The 13867-nt window shown below is 38.2% G+C and overlaps 1 protein-coding gene across 30 annotated transcripts in view; it reads left to right on the top strand.

The window, feature by feature from the left end:
* The window catches only part of LOC122302633 (titin), a 32492-nt gene that overhangs the window by 12371 nt on the left and 6254 nt on the right, over positions 1-13867 (top strand). For 6 of the 30 annotated variants that reach the window (XM_043113976.1, XM_043113982.1, XM_043113980.1 and 3 more), the window contains 30 exons: positions 22-540; positions 645-1157; positions 1262-1414; positions 1519-2037; positions 2141-2293; positions 2398-2916; positions 3021-3539; positions 3644-3796; positions 3897-4415; positions 4508-4660; positions 4761-5279; positions 5384-5536; positions 5637-6155; positions 6260-6412; positions 6514-7032; positions 7137-7304; positions 7394-7912; positions 8017-8169; positions 8274-8792; positions 8897-9049; positions 9151-9669; positions 9774-9926; positions 10028-10546; positions 10651-10803; positions 10908-11426; positions 11531-11683; positions 11788-12306; positions 12411-12563; positions 12668-13186; positions 13291-13809. In XM_043113976.1, the coding sequence (XP_042969910.1) occupies positions 22-540; positions 645-1157; positions 1262-1414; positions 1519-2037; positions 2141-2293; positions 2398-2916; positions 3021-3539; positions 3644-3796; positions 3897-4415; positions 4508-4660; positions 4761-5279; positions 5384-5536; positions 5637-6155; positions 6260-6412; positions 6514-7032; positions 7137-7304; positions 7394-7912; positions 8017-8169; positions 8274-8792; positions 8897-9049; positions 9151-9669; positions 9774-9926; positions 10028-10546; positions 10651-10803; positions 10908-11426; positions 11531-11683; positions 11788-12306; positions 12411-12563; positions 12668-13186; positions 13291-13809 (10821 nt within the window). The remainder of the gene's footprint in view (positions 1-21; positions 541-644; positions 1158-1261; positions 1415-1518; positions 2038-2140; positions 2294-2397; positions 2917-3020; positions 3540-3643; positions 3797-3896; positions 4416-4507; positions 4661-4760; positions 5280-5383; positions 5537-5636; positions 6156-6259; positions 6413-6513; positions 7033-7136; positions 7305-7393; positions 7913-8016; positions 8170-8273; positions 8793-8896; positions 9050-9150; positions 9670-9773; positions 9927-10027; positions 10547-10650; positions 10804-10907; positions 11427-11530; positions 11684-11787; positions 12307-12410; positions 12564-12667; positions 13187-13290; positions 13810-13867) is intronic. The other 24 variants (XM_043113978.1, XM_043113977.1, XM_043113985.1 and 21 more) reach the window with 24 other exon arrangements.

Here is a 13867-nt window from a genome sequence, read left to right as displayed (position 1 = left end):
GATATGCTATTTGATAAACAGGTGGAAGACTGTGGAAGAAAATCCTCTAATTACCTAGAGGAAACAAGCTCCATTAAACAGACGGAAACAATTACAGCAAATACTCAAGAGCTGACGAGGGAGACAGAAGTGTCCGAAACAAAAGCACCAGAAGAAGAAAAGATACAAGGGGAGGACAATCTCAAGCCTGTAGAAATCTCCACAACAGAAGCTGAATGTACAAAAGAAATGATTAAAGAAAAGATCAAAGTGAAGGCAGATAAATTCCTTGATGGGGATGACAATGCAACTGTGGTACCAGCAGAGTCAACCATACGAGAAGCGCACATGGATGAAGAAGTTGGCAAGGAAACTAGAACGGATGAGAGTGTAGAAACTATCCCAATTCAGCTTTGTCCACCGGCTGAAGAAGTTGGCAGCAAGAAACTCCAAATTGAGGAAGGTGATAGAAGTGAAGGCATCAAAGATCAGGCCACACATGCAGAGATTGAGTTGAAGGAAATACATAAAGTATATGCTGAAGATGACATGGTTGAGAAGGTGGCGATCTACTACTAAATAAATCCAATGTTACATAAATCTTGCGTGCTGCTTGTTTTTCCATATCTAGTGAACATCATTTTGACATGCTATTTAATAAATAGGTGGAAGACTGTGGAAGAAAATCCCCTGATTACCTTGAGGACACAGACTCCAGTGAGCAGACAGAAGCACATACAACAAATATTCAAGAGCCAACAAAGGAGACAAAAGCATCTAGAAATAACGCACTGGAAGATGTAATGATACAAGACGAGGTCAGTCTTAAGCATGTAGAAATCTCGACAACAGAAGCAAAAGATACAAACGAAGCGATTAAAGAAAAGATGGAGACAGATAAATTCCTTGATGAGGATGACAATGTAAATGCGGTACCAGCAGAGTCAACCATAAGAGAAGCGCACATGGATGAAGAAACTGTCAAGGAAACAAGATCGGATGAGAGTGTAGAAACTATCCCAATTCAGCCTTGTACACAAGCTGAAGAAGTTGGTAGCAAGAAACTCCAAATTGAGGAAGTTGATGTAAGTGAAGGCATCAAAGAACAGGCCATACATGCAGAGAGTGAGTTGAAGGAAATACATAAAGTATATGCTGAAGATGACATACTTGAGAAGGTGACGATCAGTTAGTAAAGAAATCAAATGTTACATAAATCTTGCATATTGCTGGCTTTTCTTCTTTCAATGAACATCAATTTAATATGCTATTTGATAAACAGGTGAAAGAGTTTGGAACAAAATCCTCTGATTACCAAGAAGAAACAAACTCCAATGAGCAAACAAAAATATTTAAAGCAGATGTTCAAGAGACAACAAGGGAGACAGAAGCATTAGGTGCAAAAGTATATGCTGAAGATAACATAGTTGAGAAGGTGACGATCAACTACTTAATAAATCCAATGTTTCATAAATCTTGCAAGATGCTGGTTTTTCTTTTTCTAGTGAACATCATTTTGATATGCTATTTGATAAACAGGTAGAAGACTCTGGAAGAAAATCCTCTGAGTACCAAGAGGAAAAAGACTCCATTAAACAGACAGAAACACTTACAGCAGATTTTCAAGAGCCAACAAGGGAGACAGAAGCGTCTGATTCAAAAGCACTTGAAGAAGAAAAGATACAAGGCGAGATTAGGCTTAAGCCTGCAGAAAGCTCCACAACAAAAGTTGAAGATACAAAAGAAAAGATTGAAGAAAATATCAAAGTGGAGGCAGATAAATTCATTGATGGGGATGACAATGCAACTGCGGTACCAACAGAGTCAACCAGACGAGAAGCGCACATGGATGACAAAGCTATCAAGGAAACTAGATCGGATGAGAGTGTAGAAACTATCCCAATTCAGCCACATCCACAGGTTGAAGAAGTTGGCAGCAAGAAACTTCAAATTGAAGAAGTTGAAGGAAGTGAAGGCATCAAAGAACATGCCACACATGCAGAGAGTGAGTTGAAGGAAATACATAAAGTATATGCTGAAGATGACATACTTGAAAAGGTGACGATCAATTAGTAAAGAAAACAAATGTTACATAAATCTTGCATATTGCTGATTTTTCTTATTCAGTGAACATCATATTGATATGCTATTTGATAAACAGGTGGAAGAGTTTGGAAAAAAATCAGCTGATTACAAAGAAGAAACAGACTCCAGTGAGCTAACAAAAACCCTTAAAGTAGATGGTCAAGAGACAACAAGGGTGACAGAAGCATCGGGTTCAACAGTATTTGCTGAAGATGACATTGTTGAGAAGGTGACGATCAACTACTAAATAAATCCCATGTTACATAAATCTTGCATGCTACTGGATTTTCTTATTCTAGTGAACATCATTCTGATATGCCATTTGATAAACAGGTGGAAGATTGTGGAAGAAAATCCTCTGATTACCTAAAGGAAATAGACTCCAATAAGAAGACAGAAACATTTAAACCAGATATCCAAGAGCCAACAAGGGAGATAGAAACGTCCGGAAGAAAAGCACCGGAAGAAGGAAAGATACAAGATGAGGTCAGTCTTAAACCTATAGAAATCTCCACAACAGAAACTGAAGATACGAAAGAAACAATTAAAGAAAATATCAAAGTGGAGACAGATAAATTCCTCAATGAGGATGACAATGCAACTATGGTACCAACAGAGTCACCCGTACGAGAAGCGCACGTGGATGATGAAGCTGTCAAGGAAACTAGATTGGATGGGAGTGTAGAAAGTATCCCAATTGAGCCTTGTCCACAGCCTGAAGAAGTTAGCAGCAAGAACCTCCAAATTGAAGAGGTTGATGGAAGTGAAGGCATCAAAGAACAGGCCATACATGCAGAGAGTGAGTTGAAAGAAATACATAAAGTATATGCTGAAGATGACATACTTGATAAGGTGACGATCAATTAGTAAAGAAATCAAATGTTACATAAATCTTGCATATTGCTGATTTTTCTTCTTTCAGTGAACATCATTTTGATATGCTATTTGATAAACAGGTGGAAGAGTTTGGAAAAAAATCCCCTGATTATCTAGAAGAAACAGATTCCAGTGGGCAAACAGAAACACTTACAGTAGATATTCAAGAGCCAACAAGAGAGACGGAAGCATCCGGAACAAAAGCACCGGAAGAAGTAACGATACAAGACAGGGTCAGTCTTAAGCCCATTGAAATCTCGACAATAGATGCTGAAGATACAAAAGGAACAATTAAACAAACTATCAAAGTGGAGCCAGATAAATTCCTTGATAAGGATGACAATAAAACTGCAGTACCAGCAGAGTCAACCATACGAGAAGCGCACATGGATGACGAAGCTGTCAAGGAAACTAGATCGGATGAGAGTGTAGAAACTATCCCAATTCAGCCTTGTCCACTTATTGAAGAAGTTGGCAGCAAGAAACCCCAAATCGAGGAAATTGATGTAAGTGAAGGTATCAAAGGACAGGCCACACATGCAGAGAGTGAGTTGAAGGAAATACATAAAGTATATGCTGAAGATGACATACTTGAGAAGGTGATGATCAATTAGTAAACAAATAAAATGTTACATAAATCTTGCAACTTTCTGGTTTTTCATCTTTTGTTGAACATCAATTTGATATGCTATTTGATAAACAGGTGAAAGACTTTGAAACAAAATCCTCTGATTACCAAGAAGAAACAAACTCCAATGAGCAAACAGAAGTACTTAAAGCAGATGTTCAAGAGACAACAAGGGAGATAGAAGCATCGGGTGCAAAAGTATGTGCCGAAGATGACATAGTTGAGAAGGTGGCTACTACTAAATAAATCCAATGTTTCAAAAATCTTGCAAGCTGCTCATTTTTCTTCTTCTAGTGAACACCATTTTGATATGCTATTTGATAAACAGGTAGAAGACTATGGAAGAAAATCCTCTGATTACCTAGCAGAAACAAGCTCCATTAAGCAGACAGAAACAATTACAGCAGATACTCAAGAGCTGACAAGGGATACAGAAGCATCCGAAACAAATCCATTGGAAGAAGAAAAGATACAAGGCGAGGTCAGTCTTAAGCCTGCAGAAATCTCCACAACAGAAGCTGAAGGTACAAGTGAAACGATTAAAGAAAAGATCAAAGTGGATGTAGATAAATTCCATGATGAGGATGACAATGCAACTGCGGTACCAACAGAGTCAACCATACGAGAAGCGCACATGGATGACGAAGCTGTCAAGGAAACTAGATCGGATGAGAGTGTAGAAACTATCCCAATTCAGCCTTGTCCACTTCTTGAAGAAGTTAGCAGCAAAAAACTCCAAATTGAGGAAGTTGATGTAGGTGAAGGCATAAAAGAACAGGCCACACATGTAGAGAGTGAGTTGAAGGAAATACATAAAGTATATGCTGCAGATGACATCCTTGAGAAGGTGAGGATGAATTAGTAAAAAAATAAAATGTTACATAAATCTTGCACATTGCTGGTTTTTCGGGTTTTAGTGAACATCAATTTGATATACAGGTGAAAGACTTTGGAACAAAATCCTTTGATTACCAAGAAGAAACAAACTCCAATGAGCAAATAGAAGTACTTAAAGCAGATGTTCAAGAGACAACAAGGGAGATAGAAGCATCGGGGGCAAAAGTATGTGCCGAAGATGACATAGTTGAGAAGGTGGCTATTACTAAATAAATCCAATGTTTCATAAATCTTGCAAGTTGCTCGTTTTTCTTCTTCTAGTGAACACCATTTTGATATGCTATTTGATAAACAGGTAGAAGACTGTGGAAGAAAATCCTCCGATTACCTAGTGGAAACAAGCTCCATTAAGCGGACAGAAACAATTACAGCAGATACTCAAGAGCTAACAAGGGATACAGAAGCATCCGAAACAAATGCATTGGAAGAAGAAAAGATACAAGGCGAGGTCAGTCTTAAGCCTGAAGAAATCTCCACAACAGAAGCTGAAGGTACAAAAGAAACAATTAAAGCATGGATCAAAGTGGAGCCAAATATATTCCTTGATGAGGTTGACAATGCAACTGCGGTACCGACAGAGTCAACCATACGAGAAGCTCACATGGATGATGAAGCTGTCAAGGAAACTAGATCGGATGAGAGTGTAGAAACTATCCCAATTCAGCCTTGTCTACTTCTTGAAGAAGTTGGCAGCAAGAAACCCCAAATTGAGGAAGTTGATGTAAGTGAAGGTATCAAAGAACAGGCCACACATGCAGAGAGTGAGTTAAAGGAAATACATAAAGTATATGTTGAAGATGACATACTTGAGAAGGTGAGGATCAATTAGTAAACAAATAAAATGTTACATAAATCTTGCAAATTTCTGGTTTTTCATCTTTCGTTGAACATCAATTTGATATGCTATTTGATAAACAGGTGAAAGACTTTGAAACAAAATCCTCTGATTACCAAGAAGAAACAAACTCCAATGAGCAAACAGAAGTACTTAAAGCAGATGTTCAAGAGACAACAAGGGAGATAGAAGCATCGGGTGCAAAAGTATGTGCCGAAGATGACATAGTTGAGAAGGTGGCTACTACTAAATAAATCCAATGTTTCATAAATCTTGCAAGCTGCTCGTTTTTCATCTTCTAGTGAACACCATTTTGATATGCTATTTGATAAACAGGTAGAAGACTGTGGAAGAAAATCCTCTGATTACCTAGTGGAAACAAGCTCCATTAAGCAGACAGAAACAATTAAAGCAGATACTCAAGAGCTGACAAGGGATACAGAAGCATCCGAAACAAATGCATTGGAAGAAGAAAAGATACAAGGCGAGGTCAGTCTTAAGCCTGCAGAAATCTCCACAACAGAAGCTCCAGGTACAAGTGAAACGATTAAAGAAAAGATCAAAGTGGAGGCAAATAAATTCCATGATGAGGATGACAATGCAACTGCGGTACCAATAGAGTCAAGCATACGAGAAGTGCACATGGATGACGAAGCTGTCAAGGAAACTAGATCAAATGAGAGTGTAGAAAAAATCTCAATTCAGCCTTGTCCACTTCCTAAAGAAGTTAGCAGCAAGAAACTCCAAATTGAGGAAGTTGATGTAAGTGAAGGCATCAAAGAACAGGCCACACATGCAAAGAGTGAGTTGAAGGAAATACATAAAGTATATGCTACAGATGACATCCTTGAGAAGGTGAGGATCAAATAGTAAACAAATAAAATGTTACATAAATCTTGCACATTGCTGGTTTTTCGGGTTTTAGTGAACATCAATTTGATATGCTATTTGATATATAGGTGAAAGACTTTGGAACAAAATCCCCTGATTACCAAGAAGAAACAAACTCCAATGAGCAAATAGAAATAATTAAAGCAAATGTTCAAGAGACAACAAGGGAGACAGAAGCATCGGGTGCAAAAGTATATGCCGAAGATGACATAGTTGAGAAGGTGACGAACAACTACTTAAATCTAATGTTTCATAAATCTTGCAAGCTGCTCGTTTTTCTTCTTCTAGTGAACAACATTTTGATATGCTATTTGATAAACAGGTAGAAGACTGTGGAAGAAAATCCCCTGTCTACCTAGAGGAAACAAGCTCCATTAAGCAAACAGAAACAATTACAGCAAATACTCAAGAGCTGACAAGGGAGACAGAAGCGTCCGAAACGAAAGCACTGGAAGAAGAAAAGATACCAGGGGAGGTTAGTCTTAAGCCTGCAGAAATCTCCACAACCGAAGCTGAAAGTACAAAAGAAACGATTAAAGAAAAGATCAGAGTGGAGGCAGATAAATTCCTTGATGAGGGTGACAGTGAAACTACGGTACCAGCAAAGTCTACAATACGAGAAGCGCACATGGATGACGAAGCTGTCAAGGAAACTAGATCGAATGAGAGTGTAGAAACTATCCCAATTCAGCCTTGTCCACTTCTTGAAGAAGTTGGCAGTAAGAAACTCCAAATTGAGGAAGTTGATGTAAGTGAAGGCATCAAAGAACAGGCCACACATGCAGAGAGTGAGTTGAAGGAAATACATAAAGTATATGCTGCAGATGACATACTTGAGAAGGTGACGATCAATTAGTAAACAAATAAAATGTTACATAAATCTTGCATATTGCTATTTTTTTGGGTTTCAGTAAACATCAATTTGATATGCTATTTGATATACAGGTGAAAGACTTCGGAACAAAATCCTTTAGTTACCAAGAAGAAATAAACTCCAATGAGCAAACAGAAATACTTAAAGCAGATGTTCAAGAGACAACAAGGGAGACAGAAGCATCGCGTGCAAAAGTATGTGCTGACGATGACATAGTTGAGAAGGTGACGAACAACTACGTAATAAATCCAATGTTTCATAAATCCTGCAAGTTGCCTTTTTTTCTTCTTCCAGTGAACATCATTTTGATATGCTATTTGAAAAACAGGTGGAAGACTGTGGAAGAAAATCCTCTTATTACCTAGAGGAAACAAGCTTGATTAAGCAGACAGAAACAATTACAGCAAATACTCAAGAGCTGACAAGGGAGACAGAACCGTTTGAAACAAAAGCACTGGAAGAAGAAAAGATACAAGGGGAGGTAAGTCTTAAGCCTGCAGAAATCTCCACAACAGAAGCTGAAGGTACAAAAGAAACAATTAAAGCACGGATCAAAGTGGAGCCAAATATATTCCTTGATGAGGTTGACAATGCAACTGCGGCACCCGTAGAGTCAACCATACGAGAAGCGCACATGGATGACGAAGGTGTCAAGGAAACCAGATCGGATGAGAGTGTAGAAACTATCTCAATTCAGCCTTGTCCACTTCCTGAAGAAGTTGGCAGCAAGAAACTCCAAATTGAGGAAGTTGATGTAAGTGAAGGCATCAAAGAACAAGCCACACATGCAGAGAGTGAGTTGAAGGAAATACATAAAGTATATGCTGAAGATGACATACTTGAAAAGGTGACGATCAATTAGTAAACAAATAAAATGTTACATAAATCTTGCATATTGCTGTTTTTTCTTCTTTCAGTGAACATCAATTTGATATCCTATTTGATATACAGGTGAAAGACTTTGGAACAAAATCCTCTGATTACCAAGAGGAAACAAACTCCAATGAGCAAACAGAAATACTTAAAGCAGATGTTCAAGAGACAACAAGGGAGACAGAAGCATTGGGTGCAAAAGTATATGCTGAAGATAACATAGTTGAGAAGGTGACGAACAACTACTTAATAAATCCAATGTTTCATAAATCTTGCAAGCTGCTGGTTTTTCTTCATCTACTGAACAACATTTTGATATGCTATTTGATAAACAGGTAGAAGACTGTGGAAGAAAATCCTCTGATTACCTAGAGGAAACAAGCTCCATTAAGCAAACAGAAACAATTACAGCAGATACTCAAGAGCTGACAAGGGAGACAAAAGCGTCCGAAACAAATGCACTGGAAGAAGAAAAGATACAAGGCGAGGTCAATCTTAAGCCTGCAGAAATCTCCACAACAAAAGCTGAAGGTACAAGAGAAACAATTAAAGAAAAGATCGAAGTGAAGGCAGATAAATTCCATGATGAGGATGACAATGCAACTGCGGTACCAACAGAGTCAACCATACGAGAAGCGCACATGGATGACGAAGCTGTCAAGGAAACTAGATCGGATGAGAGTGTAGAAAGTATCCCAATTCAACCTTGTCCACTTCTTGAAGAAGTTGGCAGCAAGAAACTCCAAATTGAGGAAGTTGATGTAAGTGAAGGCATCAAAGAACAAGCCACACATGCAGAGAGTGAGTTGGATGAAATACAGAAAGTATATGCTGAAGATGACATACTTGAGAAGGTGAGGATCAATTAGTAAACAAATAAAATGTTACATAAATCTTGCATATTGCTGGTTTTTTGGGTTTCAGTGAACATCAATTTGATATGCTATTCGATATACAGGTGAAAGAGTTTGGAACAAAATCCTCTGATTACCAAGAGGAAACAAGCTCCAATGAGCAAGCAGAAATACTTAAAGCAGATGTTCAAGAGACAACAAGGGAGACAGAAGCATCGGGTGCAAAAGTATATGCTGAAAATGACATAGTTGAGAAGGTGACTAACAACTACTTAAATCCAATGTTTCATAAATCTTGCAAGCTGCTCATTTTTCTTCTTCCGGGAAACAACATTTTGATATGATATTTGATAAACAGGTAGAAGACTGTGGAAGAAAATCCTCTGACTACCTAGAGGAAACAAGCTCCATTAAGCAGACAGAAACAATTACAGCAAATACTCAAGAGCTGACAAGGGAGACAGAAGCGTCCAAAACAAAAGCCCCGGACGAAGAAAAGATACCAAGGGAGGTCAGTTTTAAGCCTACAGAAATCTCCACAACAAAAGTTGAAAGTACAAAAGAAACTATTAAAGAAAAGATCAGAGTGGAGGCAGATAAATTCCTTGATGAGGTTGACAATGAAACTACGGTACCAGCAGAGTTAACCATACGAGAAGCGCACATGGATGACGAAGCTGTCAAGGAAACTAGATCAGATGAGTGTGTAGAAACTATCCCAATTCAACCTTGTCCACTTCTTGAAGAAGTTGGCAGAAAGAAACTCCAAATTGAGGAAGTTGATGTAAGTGAAGGCATCAAAGAACAGGCCACACAAGCAAAGAGTAAGTTGAAGGAAATGCATAAAGTATATGCTGAAGATGACATACATGGGAAGGTAACGATCAATTAGTAAACAAATAAAATGTTACATAAATCTTGCACATTGTTGGTTTTTCGGGTTTCAGTGAACATCAATTTGATATGCTATTTGATATACAGGTGAAAGACTTTGGAATAAAATCCTCTGATTACCAGGTAGAAACAAACTCCAATGAGCAAACAGAAATACTTACAGCAGATGTTCGAGAGACAACAAAGGAGACAGAAGCATCCGATGCAAAAGTATATGCTGAATATGACATAGTTGAGAAGGTGACGAACAACTACTTAAATCCAGTGTTTCATAAATCTTGCAAGTTGCTAGTTTTTCTTCTTCTAGTGAACAACATTTTGATATGCTATTTGATAAACAGGTAGAAGACTGTGGGAGAAAATCCCTTGACTACCTAGAGGAACCAAGCTCCATTAAGCAGACAGAAACAATTACAACAGATACTCAAGAGCTAACAAGGGAGACAGAAGCGTCCAAAACGAAAGCACCGGAAGAAGAAAAGATACAAGGGGAGGTCAGTCTTAAGCCTGCAGAAATCTCCACAACAGAAGCTGAAAGTACAAAAGAAACGATTAAAGAAAAGATCAAAGTGGAGGCAGATAAATTCCTTAATGAGGATGACAGTGAAACTGCGGTACTAGCAAAGTCAACAATACGAGAAGCGTACATGGATGACAAATCTGTCAAGGAAACTAGATCGGATGAGAGTGTAGAAACTATCCCAATTCGGCCTTGTCCACTTCCTGAAGAACTCGGCTGTCAGAAACTCCAAAGTGAGGAAGTTGATGTAGGTGAAGGCATCAAAGAACAGGCCACACATGCAGAGAGTGAGTTGACGGAAATACATAAAGTATATGCTGAAGATGACATACTTGAGAAGGTGACGATCAATTAGTAAACAAATAAAATGTTACATAAATCTTGCATATTGCTGGTTTTTCGGGTTTCAGTGAACATCAATTTGATATGCTATTTGATATATAGGAGAAAGACTTTGGAACAAAATCCTCTGATTACCATGAGGAAACAAACTCCAATGAGCAAAAAGAAATATTTAAAGCAGATGTTCAAGAGACAACAAGGGAGACAGAAGCATCGGGTGCAAAAGTATATGCCGAAGATGACATAGTTGAGAAGGTGACGAGCAACTACTTAATAAATCCAATGTTTCATAAATCTTGCAAGCTGCTCGTTTTTCTTTGTCTAGTGAACAGCATTTTGATATGCTATTTGATAAACAGGTGGAAGACTATGGAAGAAAATCCTCTGATTACCTAGAGGAAACAAGCTCCATTAAGCAGACAGAAACAATTACAGCAGATACTCAAGAGTTGACAAGGGAGACAGAAACGTCCGAAAGAAAAGTACCGGAAGAAGAAAAGATAAAAGGCAAGGTCAGTCTTAAGCCTGCAGAAATCTCCACAACAGATGCTGAAGGTACAAAAGAAATGATTAAAGAACAAATCAAAGTGGAGGCAGATAAATTCCTTGATGAGGTTGACAATGCAACTGCGGTACCCGCAAAGTCAACTATACGAGAAGCGCACATGGATGACGAAGGTGTCAAGAAAGCTAGATCGGATGAGAGTGTAGAAACTATCCCAATTCAGCCTTGTCCACTTCCTGAAGAAGTTGGTAGTAAGAAACTCCAAATTGAGGAAGTTGATGTAAGTGAAGGCATCAAAGAACAGGCCACACATGCAGAGAGTGAGTTGAAGGAAATACATAAAGTATATGCTGAAGATGACGTACTTGAGAAGGTGATGATCAATTAGTAAACAAATAAAATGTTACATAAATCTTGCATATTTCTGGTTTTTCTTCTTTTAGTGAACATCAATTTGATATCCTATTTGATATACAGTTGAAAGACTTTGGAACAAAATCCTCTGATTACCAAGAGGAAACAAATTCCAATGAGCAAACAGAAATACTTAAAGCAGATGTTCAAGAGACAACAAGGGAGAAAGAAGCATCGAGTTCAAAAGTATATGCTGAAGATGACATAATTGAGAAGGTGACGAACAACTACTTAATAAATCCAATGTTTCATAAATCTTGCAAGCTGCTGGTTTTTCTTCGTCTACTGAACAGCATTTTGATATGCTATTTGATAAACAGGTGGAAGCCTGTGGAAGAAAATCCTCTGATTACCTAGTGGAAACAAGCTCCATTAAGCAGACAAAAACAATTACAGCAAATACTCAAGAGCTGACAAGGGATACAAAAGCATCCGAAACAAATGCATTGGAAGAAGAAAAGATACAAGGCGAGGTCAGTCTTAAGCCTGCAGAAATCTCCACAACAGAAGCTGAAGGTACAAGTGAAACGATTAAAGAAAAGATCAAAGTGGAGGCAGATAAATTCCATGATGAGGATGACAATGCAACTGCAGTACCAACAGAGTCAACCATACGAGAAGCGCACATGGATGACGAAGTTGTCAAGGAAACTACATCGGATGGGAGTGTAGAAACTATCCCAATTCAGCCTTGTCCACTAGTTGAAGAAGTTGGCAGCAAAAAACTCCAAAATGAGGAAGTTGATGTAAGTGAAGGCATCAAAGAACAGGCCACACATGTAGAGAGTGAGTTGAAGGTAATACATAAAGTATATGCTGAAGATTACATACTTGAGAAGGTGACGATCAATTAGTAAAGAAATCAAATGTTACATAAATCTTGCATATTGCTGGTTTTTCTTCTTTTAGTGAACATAATTTTGATATGCTATTTGATAAACAGGTGGAAGAGTTTGGAAAAAAATCTGCTGATTACAAAGAAGAAACAGACCACAGTAAGCTGACAGAAACCCTTAAAGCAGATGTTCAAGAGACAACAAGGGTGATAGAAGCATCAGGTTCAAAAGTATACGCTAAAGATGACATGTTTGAGAAGGTGATGATCAACTACTAAATAAATCCCATGTTACATAAACCTTGCATGCTACTGGATTTTCTTATTCTAGTGAACATCATTCTGATATGCTATTTGATAAACAGGTGGAAAACTATGGAACAAAATCCTCTGATTACCTAGAGGAAACAGACTCCAATAAGCAGACAGTAACAATTACAGCAGATATCCAAGAGACAACAGGGGAGACAGAATCGTCCGGAAGAAAAGCATCGGAAGAAAGAAAGATACAAGATGAGGTCAGTCTTAAGCCTGTACAAATCTCCACAACAAAAGCTGAAGATACAAAAGAAATGATTAAAGAAAATATCAAAGTGGAGGTAGATAAATTCCTCCATGAGGATCACAATGCAACTATGGTACCAACAAAGTCACCCGTAGGAGAAGCGCACATGGATGACGAAGCTGTCAAGGAAACTAGATCGGATGAGAGTGTAGAAACTATCCCAATTCAGTATTGTCCACTTTCTAAAGAAGTTGGCAGCAAGAAACTCCAAATTGAGGAAGTTGATGTAAGTGAAGGCATCAAAGAACAGGCCACACATGCAGAGAGTGAGTTGAAGGAAATACATAAAGTATATGCTGAATATGACATACTTGAGAAGGTGACGATTAATTAGTAAAGAAATCCAATGTTACATAAATCTTGCATATTGCTGGTTTTTCTTCTTCCAGTTAACATCATTTTGATATGCGATTTGATAAATAGGTGAAAAACTTTGGAACAAAATCCTCTGATTACCTAGAAGAAACAGACTCCAATGAGCAGATAGAAACACTTAAAGCAGATGTTCAAGAGACAACAAGGGAGACAAAAGTGTCCGAAACAAAAGCACTAGAAGAAGGAAAGATACAAGACAAGGTCAGTCTTGAGCATGTAGAAATCTCCACAACAGAAGCTGAAGATACAAAAGAAATGATTAAAGAAAAGATCAAAGTGGAGGCAGATAAATTCCTCGATGAGGATGACAATGCAACTATGGTACCAGTAGAGTCAACCGTACGAGAAGCGCACATGGATGACGAAGCTGTCAAGGAAACTAGATTGGATGAGAGTGTAGAAACTATCCCAATTCAGCCTTGTCCGCAAGCTGAAGAAGTTGGCAGCAAGAAACTCCAAATTGAGGAAGTTGATGGAAGTGAAGGCATCAAAGAACAGGCCACACATGCAGAGAGTGAGTTGAAGGAAATACATAAAGTATATGCTGAAGATGACATACTTGAGAAGGTGATGATCAATTAGTAAACAAATCAAATGCTACATAAATCTTGCATATTGCTAGCTT

Source organism: Carya illinoinensis, chromosome 3 (genome assembly GCF_018687715.1).
Source record: "Carya illinoinensis cultivar Pawnee chromosome 3, C.illinoinensisPawnee_v1, whole genome shotgun sequence".
Taxonomy (NCBI): domain Eukaryota; kingdom Viridiplantae; phylum Streptophyta; class Magnoliopsida; order Fagales; family Juglandaceae; genus Carya; species Carya illinoinensis.
Note: the sequence above shows the minus strand (reverse complement) of the source record. Positions and strands in the feature narration are given on the sequence as shown.